This window comes from Scyliorhinus torazame, chromosome 3 (assembly GCF_047496885.1).
Source record: "Scyliorhinus torazame isolate Kashiwa2021f chromosome 3, sScyTor2.1, whole genome shotgun sequence".
NCBI lineage: Eukaryota > Metazoa > Chordata > Chondrichthyes > Carcharhiniformes > Scyliorhinidae > Scyliorhinus > Scyliorhinus torazame.
The window spans coordinates 64,645,764-64,662,451 of NC_092709.1; the positions used below are offsets into that span (position 1 = coordinate 64,645,764).

The window sequence follows — 16,688 nt, forward strand, 5'->3', positions numbered from 1 at the left end:
CCAGGTCGAGAGTGACGCGTCCGACGTAGCTCTGGCGGCCACCCTCAACCAAGCGAGCAGACCCGTGGCTTTCTTCTCCCACACTCTCCATGCTTCCGAAATTCGCCACTCCTCGGTCGAAAAGGAGGCCCAGGCTCTCGTAGAAGCTGTGCGACACTGGAGGCATTACCTGGCTGGCAGGAGATTCACTCTCCTCACGGACCAACGGTCGGTGGCCTTCATGTTCGATAATGCACAGCGGGGCAAGATTAAAACGACAAGATCTTGCGGTGGAGGATAGAACTCTCCACCTACAATTACGAGATCTTGTACCGTCCCGGGAAGCTGAACGAGCCTCCTGATGCCCTGTCCCGCGGCACTTGCGCCACCGTGCAAGTGGACCGCCTCCGAGCCCTCCACGAGGACCTCTGCCACCCGGGGGGTCACTCGTTTCTTCCATTTCGTTAAGACCCGCAACCTGCCCTACTCCATCGAGGAGGTCAGGACAGTCACCAGGGGCTGCCGTATCTGCCCGGAGTGCAAACCCCACTTCTACCGGCCAGAGAGGGCGCATCTGATAAAGGCTTCCCATCCCTTTGAACACCTCAGCATGGATTTCAAGGGTCCCCTCCCCTCCACCGACCGCAACACGTACTTCCTGAACGTGATTGACGAATACTCCCGGTTCCCATTCGCCATCCCCTGCCCGGACATGACCACGACCACCGTCATCAAGGCCCTCCAGAGTATTTTTACACTGTTCGGTTACCCCGCCTACATACATAGTGATAGGGGGTCCTCCTTTATGAGCGACGAACTGCGTCAATTCCTGCTCAGCAAAGGCATCGCCTCCAGCAGGCCGACCAGTTACAACCCCCAACCTGGCTAGCGACACCCGGACCCGTCCTGATGTGGAAACATGTGAGGGCGCACAAGTCGGACCCGTTGGTCGAGAGGGTCCACCTGCTGCATGCCAACCCCAGTACGCCTACGTAGCGTTCCCCGACGGCCGCCAAGACATGGTCTCCCTTCGGGACCTGGCGCCCGCCGGAGCCCCACGCACACCCTCACCATTGCCCCCACCCTCCCCACAGCACCTGAACGGAGGGTCAGTACTGCAGCCGACCCTACTCAGCGCCGAACAGGCACCAATGCCCCCTACAGGCCCCCTGCCCACTTTTCGCCCCAACAGCGCTGCCTAGGGGTGACAAAGCTGTCAGGGAGGAAGACACCACGTTCCCGGAGCCACAACCGCCGGGGCCCCCACCAGGATCATCGCCGAAACCCAGACACTCCAGAAGGACGACCAGGCCACCCGATCCTCTGATTGCTGCACCATAAAACAATAAAAACTTTCTGTTACCCTCGACAGCACGGTACCTGCAATACCTGGTCCTACCATGCAAAAGGCGACAGTAACACTGGCCATCACCCCGCTGGGTCCTTTTTTAACAGGGGGTGAATGTGGTAATACCAAGTATTGCAGTACCTGAGAGGTGGATGCCCATTGGCTAGACCTAGCAGTCTACTATTGGCTAACGCACATTGCTCCGCCCTGAGAGGCGGGGTATAAGAACCAATGCCATCCCAGCAGCCTTCACTTTCTGTATCGAAGCTGCTGGGTACAGTTCTAGCTGATTAAAGCCGATTATTATGACTCTCCTTGTCTCACGAGTAATTGATTGTGCATCAGCTGGACAGCAGAACAAGGCCAACAGTGTGGGTTCAATTCCCATACCGGCTGAGATGTGGTGATCCTCAGGTTAAATCACCACCAGTCAGCTCTCCCCTTCAAAGGGGAAAGCAGTCTATGGTCATCTGGGGATATGACGACTTTACTACAATCACAATCTCCACACTAACAGGAATTCTCGCATCTGTCCAAGAGGATCTAAACTAGTTTTCCTTTCATTTGGAAAGCACATATACGGGAAGTACAGATTGTGAGTTGAAAAGTAGCTGAGGGATTGGTGTGGGAAAGAGGGGTTCCATTTCATGGGACACTCACGCCAGTACTGAAATAGGAAGAAATTACTGGAACAGCCTCCAATCGATTAGAGCCTGGGATTAGGATCCTAACTTCAGGGAATTTACAGTGCAGAAGGAGGCCATTCAACCCATCAAATCTGCACTGGCCCTTACAAAGAGCACCCTACTGAAGCCCACGTATCTACCCTATCCCCATAACCCAGTAACCCCCACTTAACACTTTTTGGACACTAAGGGCAATTTAGCATGGCCAATCCACCTAACCCACACATCTTTGGACCATGGGAGGAAACTGGGGCACCCGGAGGAAACCCACACAGACACGGGGAGAATGTGCTGACTCTGCACAGACAGTGACCCAGCCGGGAATCGAACCTGGAACTCTGGAGCTGTGAAGCATCTGTGCTAACCACTATGCTACCGTGCTGCTAACTTAAAGGATAAATAGTGGGGTCGCAAGGATTTTGAATGAGTAAATGAGGGGAAGTCTCATAATTGTGCTTTAGATGCTATAGGTAAAGGGATAACTAAAAGATGTAAAGTAATGAAACCTAGAAAGAGAAATAAGTCACATACTAAATGGGCATTGGTATTTTTTGGACCAGCAATTTCTATGTTCCTAACAAACGTTTCTCTTTTCATTGATGACTAGATTACAATTAAAAACACACACATTCATAAGGAAAAGATATTTATTTTAGGATATTAGTTGAAAATACACACAGAAAAATTGAAGTCACAACTTGGAAACAGGTCCAACTTTTACCCTCTGCATGAGCAAATAGTTTGCATCACATTTACTCACTTTATTCTCACATTCCTTCAAACCATTTTCCTTTATCCATCTATCTAATCTAATTGTCAATGTTTCTGCCTCACCATTAACTCAGGAAGCGAGTTACCACTTAAACTTTTGTGAAGAGGTTTTGCTACAAAATGACAGTTTATTTTCAAATAGGTTTGGAGATATAATCATAAATTGACAGGTCAGCATCTTTTTTACATGATGAGCGATGCTATAAAACCAATTCTTTTCAGTTCTGCTCCAAGGTAAAATAATTTACAGTGAATTATGCTTTTCAGAACTGAGTTAACTTGCTTTTTTGCTAATTAGTTAGATGGAGAACAAAAGATGCTTGTGATTAAAATAATATAATTTAATTGAGGATTTGAATTCATTTCAAGAAATGTTAAATCGTATTCTCCTCAAAATGAGATTTGAGCCTTGAAGACATTTCAGGAAAATTGTTATTTTTGATACAAAAAATATAGATTATATTTTTCAGTGTAACTTGCAGATTTAAAAAAGGTATAAAATGTAATTTAAAATATTTAATATTAGATCCCACTTTAAACAAAGAATTATTTTATAACTGCGGTTGTTATACCTGGATCATATCCAACTAAATTACCCATTTAAAAGAAGAATATGCATTTATTCGTCCATCACTGGTAGTGCAATTGTTCTTCACAAAGTATTTTAATGTTTCCCTTCGATATATTGAACAGGGTCTGAGTAGTCTCCAGTCTTGGCCCAATAATCCACTGCACGTATCCGATAGAAACCAGACACCTGTGAACGTTCTGTCAGAGAGAAAAAGAAAAATGTTTTAGACCCCTGAATTCCTGGAGGTGGAATATTCTTCATTCTTTCTTTTTCTTTTATAAATTTAGAGTAGCCAATTATTATTTTTCCAATTAAGGGGTAATTTAGCGTGGCCAATTCACTTAGCCTGCACATCTTTTTGGGTTGTGGAGGTTGTGGTGTTGGGTACTCTGGTGCACAGATGAGCCAACACAGTTGTATGTGGTACAACTCTATTTTATTTTAACTCTTGTATACAGTTCGTTCTGGATACTCTGCACGTGCTGTCTCCCTGAGTGTGTCGTGTAGCAGGTCTGTCCTTGTCCGTGTCTCCAGCTAATACCGACCACCAGGTGTTGTGTTTGTGCTTTTATATCTTTCTGTGATTGGTTGTGGTGTTGTGTGTTCTGATTTGTCTGTTGGTGTGTCTATCATGATGTGTGATGTGGAGATGCCGGCGTTGGACTGGGGTGAGCACAGTACGAAGTCTTACAACACCAGGTTAGCTGGAGACACGGACAAGGACAGACCTGCTACACGACACACTCAGGGAGACAGCACGTGCAGAGCATCCAGAACGAACTGTATACAAGAGTTAAAATAAAATAGAGTTGTACCACATACAACTGTGTTGGCTCATCTGTGCACCAGAGCACCCAACACCACAACCTCCACAACCCAAATGAACCGGAACAGCAGACCGAGAGATCTGCGGTGCGGCAACCGAAGAGGAAAGAGTCGAATTGGACCCCTCCGGAAGGCCGCTGCCTTAGACTCGACATGTATGCTCAAGCCGTCAGGAGTCGCGTCAATGCCAGATTCATCAGTCGCATTCACAAGACAACCCCGAACGTCACCCAAGCACAACGCAATGCCATCCGCGCTCTCAAGACCAACCACAGCATCGTCATCAAACCAGCAGACAAAGGGGGGGCCACTGTCGTACTGAACAGAACGGACTACTGCAAAGAAGTATGCCGACAACTGAACAACCAAGAACACTACAGACAGTTACCCGCAGATCCGAGCAAGGAACACATCCGCCAACTTAACAGACTGATCAAGACCTTGGATCCAGATCTTCAGAGCACCCTACGTGCTCTCATCCCACGTACTCCCCGCATTGGAGATCTCTACTGCCTCCCAAAAATACATAAGGCCAACACACCAGGCCGCCCTATCGTTTCAGGCAATGGGACCCTGTGTGAGAACCTCTCTGGCTACATCGAGGGCATCTTGAAACCCATCGTACAAGGTACACCCAGCTTCTGTCGCGACACGACGGACTTCCTACAGAAACTCAGCACCCATGGACCAGTTGAACCAGGAACATTCCTCGTCACAATGGACGTCTCGGCACTCTACACCAGCATCCCTCATGACGACGGCATTGCTGCAACAGCCTCAGTACTCAACACCGACAACTGCCAATCTCCAGACGCAATTCTGCAACTCATCCGCTTCATTCTGGATCACAACGTCTTCACCTTCGACAACAAGTTCTTCATCCAGACGCACGGAACAGCCATGGGGACCAAATTCGCACCCCAATACGCCAACATCTCCATGCACAAGTTTGAACAGGACCTACTCACCGCACAGGACCTTCAACCGATGTTATACACCAGATACATCGATAACTTTTTTTTCCTTTGGACCCACGGCGAAGAATCACTGAAACGACTACACAATGACATTAATAAGTTCCATCCAACCATCAGACTCACCATGGACTACTCTCCACACACTCGTTTCCATCAAGGACGGTCACCTCAGCACTTCGCTTTACCGCAAACCCACGGATAACCTCATGATGCTCCACTTCTCCAGCTTCCACCCTAAACACATTAAAGAAGCCATCCCCTATGGACAAGCGCTCCGTATACACAGGATCTGCTCAGACGAGGAGGAGCGTAACAGACATCTACAGACGTTGAAAGATGCCCTCGTACGAACGGGATATGGCACTCGACTCATCGATCGACAGTTCCAACACGCCACAGCGAAAAACCGGACCGACCTCCTCAGAAGACAAACATGGGACACAACCGACAGAATACCCTTCGTCGTCCAGTACTTCCCCGAAGCGGAGAAACTACGTCATCTTCTTCACAGCCTTCAACACGTCATTGATGACGATGAACATCTTGCCAAGGTCATCCCCACACCCCCACTACTTGCCTTCAAACAACCGCGCAACCTCAAACGAACCATTGTGTGCAGCAAACTACCCAGTCTTCAGAACAGTGACCACGACACCACACAACCATGTCATGGCAATCTCTGCAAGACGTGCCAGATCATCGACATGGATACCACAATTACACGTGAGAACACCACCCACCAGGTACGCGGTAATTACTCGTGCGACTCGGCCAACGTTGTCTACCTCATACGCTGCAGGAAAGGATGTCCCGAAGCGTGGTACATTGGCGAGACCATGCAGACGCTGCGACAACGAATGAACGGACATCGCGCAACAATCACCAGGCAGGAATGTTCCCTTCCAGTCGGGGAACACTTCAGCAGTCAAGGAGCCTCTGATCTCCGGGTAAGCGTTCTCCAAGGCGGCCTTCAGGACCCGCGACAACGCAGAATCGCCGAGCAGAAACTTATAGCCAAGTTCCGCACACATGAGTGCGGCCTCAACCGGGACCTGGGATTCATGTCACATTACATTCATCCCCCACCATCTGGCCTGCAAAATCCTACCAACTGTCCTGGCTTGAGACAATTCACACCTCTTTAACCTGGGGTTACCCCATCTCTGGATCTGTAAAGATTTAATCACCTGCTAATGCTCGCATTCCTAGCATTGTTTGGCATCTTTGAATTTGTCTATATGTGTGTTTCTGGAACAGACCTCTTCATTCACCTGAGGAAGGAGCAGCGCTCCGAAAGCTAGTGACATCGAAACAAACCTGTTGGACTTTAACCTGGTGTTGTAAGACTTCGTACTATCATGATGTGTGTGTTTGAATATCATGACATCCCCCCCTTTTTACAAAGATATGTGCCGACGTGGTTATAAATATGATCGTGTCGTGAGTGCATCTAAGAGTGTGTGCGTGTGTTGTGTACAGCGTGTGTATATGACGTAACTATTTACATGGGGCGATGTCGGGTGCGTCACAATAACAAGGTTGTACCATAATAAAACATGAATGCGAGAAAAAAAAACAACTTGAACAGTGGTCCGATCAGACGATATCTGGAACGATAAACAACAACAGGTTATAATACAGAAGTGTTTGACTTTTTTGAACGTATGAACAGCGTTATAAGTCCAGTCTAATGGGTGACCGCCTCAAGAATAGGCTGGTCCTCAAGCCGGTTCAGCTGTGGAGATTTGGGTTCACACTGGTTCACCTTGGACTGTTGGAGGTGATGCTGTTGCCGAAGTCTCTACTTTTCCATTTGTTGTACTTCGTGCAGTGCTTGGTTTTTCATTCGTGCAAATATAACATTCAACATCTTTGTTAGTGTTGCCTTGGTTTACTAAGTTTGGTTTACTAAGTTTTTTTGCTGGCCAGGTGTATATTGTAGCGCGTTCTAACAGCCTGTAACACAGTTCCTTCGTGTATTTCTATGTGCTGAGATGTTACTGTAGTTAGTAAGGCCTTAATTATCTGCAACTGAACACCTTCGTCGGTTTGTGGTCCTTGAGAACAACCACATATTGTCTCTATAATTCTATCAATTAATTTCTGTAAACAGTCAGATGATGTGCTGACTAAGCGGGGACATTTCGATTGGCATGCCAACTCAAAAGGGAGAAAATACTTGTCTGCTTCAATAAAGTTTGCCCTGGATTTGACAGGTGGCAAGGTCCCAGAAACAGCCTTAGCTTCTGCATGGGGAGGATTTTAGCTGCTATGGCCTGATCACGGGTGGCGATGGAAGGGGCATGATCCGTGGCATCTCCACGAAGTCATCCTTGGGAACCAGTGGAGGATCCGGCGTGTGCGTACGGTTCAGTTGCGAGCGTCGAAGGCGGCGCAAAGCTCGCTGATTGCGCCTACGCCCCAATCCATCCGCCCTGCATGCCAGGAACAAGGTGGAGTCTTTTTTCTTTTTATGTTTGTGGTGGACGGCATCTTGTAGCCGATGGGTCGTTGCCATCGAAGAAGCACCATCACTAATATCATGCAAGGCGATGACTGTGCCAGATGTGGAAGTTGGTCGAGACCGTGCACGCTGGTTCCGGCCACCTGCTGTGCCGGAAGGGCGACTCCGCAGAGAAACGTCGAAGCATGTCACCTTGGAGAGAGAACTGTTGCTCGCATCAACGTCTGGCGATGGCGCGAATTGGTGTGTCCGTCTTGGACCGCCGGTGCTGGTCGCCACTGCCGACCCAGTGGGACTGCCACGCGATCCATTCCCTGTCGCCGTGGCATCCGCCGTCACCTTGAGCGTGCCATCACCGAGGCCGCGACACCGCCCGTCCGGAGCAAGGTCTGGCGTGCGTGAATCAGAGTCGGCGCTTGGCTGCTCCCCATCTGGAGTCCCAACAGGTTCACTGGAGGCAGCCGAGATTCCCTGAAGCTGCACTTCTGGAGTCGGAACATGCAGGAATGCACCGACCAGTGGAGAGGCTCAAGCCATCGAGGGTGGAAGCGGTGCGCCGCCACCGCAGTCGTCAGTGGTCCCACCGTGATCGTCGAGTGCCTTGGTACGCACTAGGCGAGGTCTGTCACCTTGCACCTTTTGCATGGGAAGTGGGATGCTGTCGTCACTCGTCTCACATCCCGTGGATAGATCCTCATTAGCAGCTTGCTGTTCACTAGGGTTGGGTAAATTGTCAGAGTTTTCATCTGGTGGTGCACACCATGTCGGTGGGCTGTCATTGTCTTGCCGTTGTCCTTCCTTTGGGCTTTTCTTCTTTGGAATTTTAAATCTTCCCCCAGACATTGCAGAACCTTGTTTATTACCCCCAAATTCTCCCATATGTATGGTCTCGAATATAGGATCCAATGTTTCTATCGACATTGCACTATTTTCCAAAGAACATTCCGTTTCACTTTTCTTCTCAGGTACCTCATATGTATCTTTGTCTATTGTACATGCCTTCATGGTCTCTGGGTCTGATTTTGCTGGGACTGGCATGGTCACAGTCTCTCTTTTACTGTTCTCAATTGCCCACATTATACTCCCCATACATAACTGCTTAATCACTGGGGTTAGTGTGGTGAAACATACAGGTAATTTCTTTAGCAAATCCTCAGTATCCTTCTGTGACCGTGCAACATTATTAATCTCTGTTCAGCTACAATGATTCTGAAGGTCAGCGCATGAACCTTTTTCCTTCGGGCTTGGAAGAGGAGATTCCTTTGGCTTGTCTTCAGTTGGGCTTGAACAGTCATCAGCGCTGTGCCCTTCATTGTAGCATGAGAGACCGTCATGGTCATGCTGCTGTGCAGTGGAGCATGGTAGGCTGTCATAGCCTTCGCGCTGTCCACGTGAGCATGGCAGACTTGCATCGTCTGCCGCTGGTTGGTCAGGAGAGGTTGCTAGACCCTCATGGTCTTGTTCCTGCAAGGACTGCGCATCGGAGTCAAGCGTTTCTTCTATCATGGAGGCTGTCCACGAGCTCTCTGTGGAGGCTTGTGACACTGGAGTCACTTCTTGTTCGTGCAAGGACTGCGCTCTGGAGTCTTGCGTTTCTGCAATTATGGAGTCTGTCCACGAGCTTGCTGTGGAGGCTTGTGACACTGGAGTCATTTCTTGTTCGTGCAAGGACTGCGCTCTGGAGTCTTGCGTTTCTGCAATTGTGGATTCTGCCCACGAGCTTGCTGTGGAGGCTTGTGACTGTGGAGTCACTTCTTGTTCATGCAAGGACTGCGCGCTGGAGTCTTGCATTTCTGCAATTGTGGAGTCTTTCCACGAGCTTGCTGTGGAGGCTTGTGACTCTGGAGTCACTTCTTGTTCATGCAAGGACTGTGCTCTGGAGTCTTGCATGTCTTCTTTCATAGAGTCGGGAACGCTGAGCGGGACGTGGACCATGCTCTGTGTGGCAGCAGGCCGCTCTCTGTGGGCTTGCACCGCTCCCTGTCTGTTAATGTCAGGCTGCAGCATCATCCGGCACTGATAAGTTGGGACGTCATATCTGGTGGGTTGAAGATCTTCAAATCCGAAAAATGAATCCGCATCTGCGTCGGATTCAATGTGGGGGCCGCCAATGTGCAACACGAAAGGTTCGTCCGAGTCATAGTCGTATAGGACCACGGAGCTATCATTGGGCTCGCGAGGTCCAGAAACACTGTAAAGATCGTCATCGAAGTATTCGAGGTCGGAATCATCGGCTTGTGCGTAGGTAACTGCTTGTCGGAGGGTTCTTCGGAGGTCAAATTCATCTCCTGTGTCAATTTGCGGCAATGTGCTGTCATTCCAGGTGAGGGAAGGTTGTTTTACAGCTTTAACAGATTTTTGTTTTTTTGATTTGGGACGTTTCCCTTTTAAATTGGATTTGGGACGTTTCCCCTTTAAATTGGTGCGGTCTGGGGCCTCTGACATCCTGACGCTCGGTATGTAGCACGTAGGAAGCGACTGCGCATGCTCAGATCGCTGTTCCTTTACCGATGGCCGTTTTCTTGACTGCGCATGCGCAGCATCTCGCGCATGCGCAAACGAAACTTCCGCACTGCTCGCGCAACTGTGCTAGCGTGATACCTTTAGCAAGATGGCCGCCGACCTCGACCCAGCCCTCTCTCAGGCCCGGGACTTCGGCCTCTGGGAATTCGGGCTCTGGGATCCCGGCCACGAGGTGAGTACTGCCGCTTTTCTTACCTTTACTTGCCGATTGGATTGCGTTTTCTTCACAGTACTTGGAGAATTTGTCCAGGACTGCCTGGTAATCGTACCTTTGCTGCCTCCTGAAGTTTTCTTGACTGCGCATGCGCAGCATCTCGCGCATGCGCAAACGAAACTTCCGCACTGCTCGCGCAACTGTGCTAGCGTGATACCTTTAGCAAGATGGCCGCCGACCTCGACCCAGCCCTCTCTCAGGCCACGAGGTGAGTACTGCCGCTTTTCTTACCTTTACTTGCCGATTGGATTGCGTTTTCTTCACAGTACTTGGAGAATTTGTCCAGGACTGCCTGGTAATCGTACCTTTGCTGCCTCCTGAAGTTTTCTTGACTGCGCATGCGCAGCATCTCGCGCATGCGCAAACGAAACTTCCGCACTGCTCGCGCAACTGTGCTAGCGTGATACCTTTAGCAAGATGGCCGCCGACCTCGACCCAGCCCTCTCTCAGGCCCGGGACTTCGGCCTCTGGGAATTCGGGCTCTGGGATCCCGGCCACGAGGTGAGTACTGCCGCTTTTCTTACCTTTACTTGCCGATTGGATTGCGTTTTCTTCACAGTACTTGGAGAATTTGTCCAGGACTGCCTGGTAATCGTACCTTTGCTGCCTCCTGAAGAACCTGATCCTTGTGAATATTTCTCTTGCCCTTGCACCGGCGATGGTGAGGAGAAATTCAATTTTTTCGCTATCATCCAGGTCTTGGAGTTCAGCTGCCACCAGGAACAATTCGAACACTTGCCGGAATCGCCGCCAGTTTTCGCGGAGATCGCCGTGGCACTGGAGCGGCTGCGGAACCGGGAGCTCTATCATTTTGCCTGGGCACTGCTGGTTGTCTGTGTACACTGAGGTATGCCGGCAGGTATCGATCCACTCCTGTACCATGTGGTGTTGGGTGCTCTGGTGCACAGATGAGCCAACACAGTTGTATGTGGTACAACTCTATTTTATTTTAACTCTTGTATACAGTTCGTTCTGGATACTCTGCACGTGCTGTCTCCCTGAGTGTGTCGTGTAGCAGGTCTGTCCTTGTCCGTGTCTCCAGCTAATACCGACCACCAGGTGTCGTGTTTGTGCTTTTATATCTTTCTGTGATTGGTTGTGGTGTTGTGTGTTCTGATTTGTCTGTTGGTGTGTCTATCATGATGTGTGTGTTTGAATATCATGACAGAGGTGAGACCCACACAGACACGGGGGGAAACTCCTCACGGGCAGTGACCCGGGACCGGGATTGAACCCAGGTCCTTGCCGTCATGAGGCAGCAGTGCTAACCATTGCGCTACCGTGCCGCCCAGCCAGTCAGCTTTCTTATAGACATACAGTGAATCAGCACTTGCCATATAAACTGGAAATGTATCCCATAGGCTGGTTTAGCACAGGGCTAAAGAGCTGGCTTTTGAAGCAGACCATGGCAGGGCATCAGCGCGGGTTCAATTCCCGTACCAGCCTCCCCGAACAGGCGCCGGAAAGTGGCGACTAGGGGCTTTTCACAGTAACTTCATTTGAAGCCTACTTGTGACAATAAGCGATTTTCATTTCATTTCATTTTTCATAGGGTCTGCCATTCTCTGGAAAAACAAGAACCACCTGATGCCTAATCTATTTTCTCCATTGTATAATTTCTATTCATGACCCTTGGGTCTCTACAACCTATTTGATTTAATCATTTGCCAGTTTGCATATAATCATTGTTTTACAGACCTGAATTAACTTGGCAGAGAGTTGTTTTTTTTAAATATTTTTAATTCTCCTTTTTCATATTTTCTTCAAAATTTACCCCCACCAATAAACAGTAAACGGTAACGAATACAATATCAATCCCCTTCTTAACAACGATCCCATCCTCCCACCAACCCCCAAACAACAGCGTGCATGACAACAAAAACATCAAATAAAAAAACAAAAAGGAATCAGGAATCGCCCATAGTCACCATTAATATATATAGACCGCCCCAGCAACCCACGCTAATATTCAAGGTCATCCAATCCCCAAAAGTGTACAATGAATGACACCCATGAATTGCAGAACCCCCCCACTCCCCTCCCAGACTCCTCCCCGCCACTTCCTCTTGAAAACACCTCACCCAGTAACGGTCCCCTCCCCCACCTTTTCACCCCTCCTAGGCTCATCGAAACCTGTTCTACCAGGCTCTGATGGCCGGCGCCCCTCCCCCCACCACATTCCCGTTCACTGGCCGGCTTAAACCAGCCAATGTGGAGGCCCCTGCCCGGGTTTCCTTCCCCCCTGCCCAGTCCCAGGGAAACAAAGAAATCCCCTTTAACACACAGCTCCAGTGTAAAACATACAAACCCCAAAGAACCATCAATACAAAAGAAAATCCCAACTCTTACCTTGTCCAAATAGACAATGTCAACTCATTTAGCACATATACCAGCATGCAGTGAAAAAATAAAGCTACATACTCTCCTGCAAACCCCCCACCCTCAGTACAAGACCAATCCTCAGTCCCATTTCTCAATTCTGCCCCAGTCCTTCTGCCTTTACAAACACCTCCGCTGCTCCCACCGTCTCAAAATAAGTCTTTGGATTTGTAGGTCATTCTCAACTTAGCTGGGTACACTATGCCGCACCGCACCCTGCTGTTAGACAGTGCCGTCTTCGCTCAGCCGAAGGCCGCCGGCCTCCTCGCCAATTCCACAGTATATATACGTATACCAGCTCCAGCCCACTGCACCTCCCGCTTCTGCTTTGCCCAACACAGGATCTTCTCCTTCACGCAGTACCTACGGAAATAAGTAGTCACTGCTCCTGGCGGCTCATTCGCCTTTGGTATAGGCCCTCGCTCCTATGAGCCCGATCCAGTTCATACCTAGAGAGATCTTCCCCCTCCCGCAACAGCTCCGCCAACATCTTGGCAAAACACTCTGTCGGCCTCGGGCACTCCACGCCTTCGGGCAGACCCACAATTCTCAGATTTTGCCGCCTAGATCTGTTTTCCAAGTCCTCCATTTTGGCTCGCAGACCCTTGTTGGCCTCCACCACCCTCTGCAGTTCCTTACCCATCGAGGTGAGTTTATCATTGTGTTGCAACAATGCCTCTTCCACTTCCTTCAGTGTCTCACCCTGCTCCCGCACCTCGGCCGATGCTCTTGATACCACCGCCTTCACCGGGGCAATCGCCTCCTCCACCTTCACCTTCAATACCACCACCATCTCCTTCCTCATCACCTCCATGTGCTTTGCGAACCATCACCTCGGTCATCCTTTCTGCCGTGAGCAGTGTGGCCTCACCCGGCGACCCAGCCTCCGCCTTCCTTCCAGTTCCTGAGCCGACCCTTCCACTCGACGGAGAACCTTCATTCGCCCCCTTCTTCACGGCCGTTTTCCTTTGGATTTTGGACATCGTTCTTCCTTATGTCTTCCTGCACTTATTCAACCAAAAATTGCCCCTGGGATTGGGCATTAAATTCTAAAAAATCAAGTCTCGAGCGGGAGCCCTCCAATGTGCAACCTCCTCCTACATGCTGCCACTGGGAGTCAACTTGGCAGAGAGTTATTCATGACATCCAGTACCGCTCATGGCAGAGAAGCCGATGTCTTACTAATTAGATGAAGGTAGACATTCTTAATGTGGATTTTCAGGAAGCTTTTGATAAGTTACCTCACAACAGGTAAATCCACAATATAGAATATTTAGCAATTAGTGGGAAGCAGCTCAAAAGCACAAAAAAAAATGTCTGCATAACTGTAACTAGCAAATTGTTATCATGGCTGTTGACCTAGGTTGTCTTTGTCCTTCAGGCGTTCGCATTATGGTAATTGCTCTTTATTATTTGTACTTAGTTGAAATGGTTGGAAAAATAATCTAGAAGTGAATGGATGTTATGAAGATTATTGTGTATGTTTCCATTGTGGTTATTTTGTTTTGGTAATTAGGCATAGTCCACAAGAGACCATTGTTATAGAGAGATAAGTGGTTATATAGTTTGACAGGCACATTCTACATCAAGCATGGGGCAAGGCAACCTTCTATGAACTATCCACAGCCGGAAGGGGGATTGAACCCGTGTCGCTGGTATTATTCTGCACCACATCTTGGATGAGACTAAATAACTGCAAGCAAATCCTGTTGTGCAGGTGAAGAGACCCACATCCAGTAAGCAGCATTTCACTTAAAGAGAAGTGAGCTGCTGTGTATTTGGGAAGGACCAATGCTACGCATCTTAAACAAGTCTAATGATGACCATGAAACCGTTGTCAATTGTCATAAAAAACCCAGCTGATTCACTAACTTTCTTTAGCAAAGGAAATCTGACATCCTGACCGAGTCTGGCCCACATGTGACTCCAGATCCACAGCAATGTGGCTGCGTCTCAAAAGCCCTCCGAAACGGCCTAGCAAGCCACTCAGTTGTATCAAACTGCTATAAAATCAATAAAAAGCAGACCACCCATCATCGACCTAAGCACCGGAAACTACAACGGCAAACCCAGCTCTGTCGAATCTCCTTACTAACATCTGGGGGCCTTGTGCCAAAATTGGGAGAGCTATCTCACAGACTAGTCAAGAAGCAGCCTGACAGAGTCATACTCATGGAATCATATCTTACAGATAACGTCCCAGACACCACTATCACTATCCCTGGGTACATCCTGTCCCACTGGCAGGAGAGACCCAGAAGAGATGGTGGCACAGTGGTATACAGTCTGGAGGGAGCGGTCCTGGGAGTCCTCAACATCGACTCCAGACCCCCAAAGTCTCATGGTTTCAAGTTAAACATGGGCAAGGAAATTTCCTGCTGATTACCGCGTACTGTCCACTCTCAGCCGATGAATCAGTACTCCGCCATGTTGAACACAACTGGGAGGAAGCACTGAGGGTGGCAAGGACACAGAATGTACTCTGGGTGGGGGACTTCAATGTCCATCACCAAGAGTGGCTCGGTAGCACCACTACTGACAGAGCTGGCCAAGTCATAAAGGACATAGCTGCTAGACTGGGCCTGCGATAGGAGGACAGGGAGCCAACAAGAGGGAAAAACATACTTGACCTCATCCTCACCAACCTGCCTCCCACTGATATATCTGTCCATGATATAATCGGTAGGAGTGACCACGGCACAGTCCACACATTGAGGATATCGTCCATCGTGTTGTGTGGCACTACCAACGAGCTAAATGGGATAGATTCAGAACCGATCGAGCAACTCGGTTTGGACATCCATGAGGCACTATGGGCCATCAGCAGCAGCAAAACTGCACTCAGCCACAATCTGTAACCTCATGGCCCAGCATATCCACCACTCTACCATTACCACCAAGCCAGGGGATTAACCCTGATTCAATGAAGAATGCAGGAGAACTTGCCAGGAGTAACACCAGGCATACCAAAAAAATGAGATGTCAACCTGGTGAAGCTACAAACAGGACTACTGGTGTGCCAAACGACATAAGCAGCAAGTGATAGACAGAGCTAAGCGATCCCACAACCAATGGATCAGATTTAAGCTCTGCAGACCTGCCACATCCAGTTGTGAGTGGTGGTGGACAATTAAACAACTCACTGGAGGAGGAGGTTCCACAAATATCCCCATCCTCAACGATGGAGGAGCCCAGCACATCTTTGCAAAAGACAAGGCTGAAACATTCACAATAATCCTCAGCCAGAAATGCCGAGTGAATGATCCATCTCGGTCTCCCAGCATCACAACTGCCAGTCTTCAGCCAATTCAATTCACCCCTGTTCATTAGATGTGTCAAAATCGTCACTGTGGCAACCATCACAGGACTTCCTGAATACTTTCCTGGGGCAAATAGAAGCGATGCCTCGCCAATGCCCACAACCCTGACCCCCCTACAAGAACCTGCCTCCATCCTGACCCATAAAGCCTCCGCCTCCCTACTCCAGCCCCGCACCTTCTCCGTGTTCAACGCCCAGTAGTAATACAGCAAGTTCGGAAGGCCCAACCCCCCCCCCAATTGCCGGCCACTCTGCTCCTGCACCTCTGTCGATGTCTTAGTCAAAGTCGCCTTTATCGGGGCAATAGTCTCATCTACCCACTCCTTGAGCGAGGTTATCATCTCTCTCCGATGCATGTCGAAGTGCTTGGAGTCAGCCACTCAAACTGCTGTCCCGACACCATTTCAGTCAGCTTTTCCACCGTAATGGGAGCGGCCCCTCCCGACGAACTAGCACCTGCCATCCACACTCACCAACGGACTTTCGCTCGCCCTCTTCCTCTGCTGATTCTTCTGGAACTCCGACATTCCACAACCTCCTCAGACCATCTAACACCTAATCATTCAAAAAATGCCCCATAAACTGGGCATAAAGGGCCAAAAATCAGAAACTCTAGCAGGGGCCACCCAACA

The 16,688-nt window shown here is 49.2% G+C and overlaps 1 protein-coding gene across 2 annotated transcripts in view; it reads right to left on the reverse strand.

Moving 5' to 3' along the window:
- Window positions 1-2,642: 2,642 nt before the first annotated feature.
- Window positions 2,643-16,688, reverse strand: part of idua (alpha-L-iduronidase) — a 354,201-nt gene continuing 340,155 nt past the window's right edge. For both annotated transcript variants that reach the window (XM_072495758.1, XM_072495759.1), the window contains exon 14: window positions 2,643-3,552. In XM_072495758.1, coding sequence (XP_072351859.1) covers window positions 3,449-3,552 — 104 coding nt within the window. In that variant the 3' untranslated portion in view covers window positions 2,643-3,448. The remainder of the gene's footprint in view (window positions 3,553-16,688) is intronic.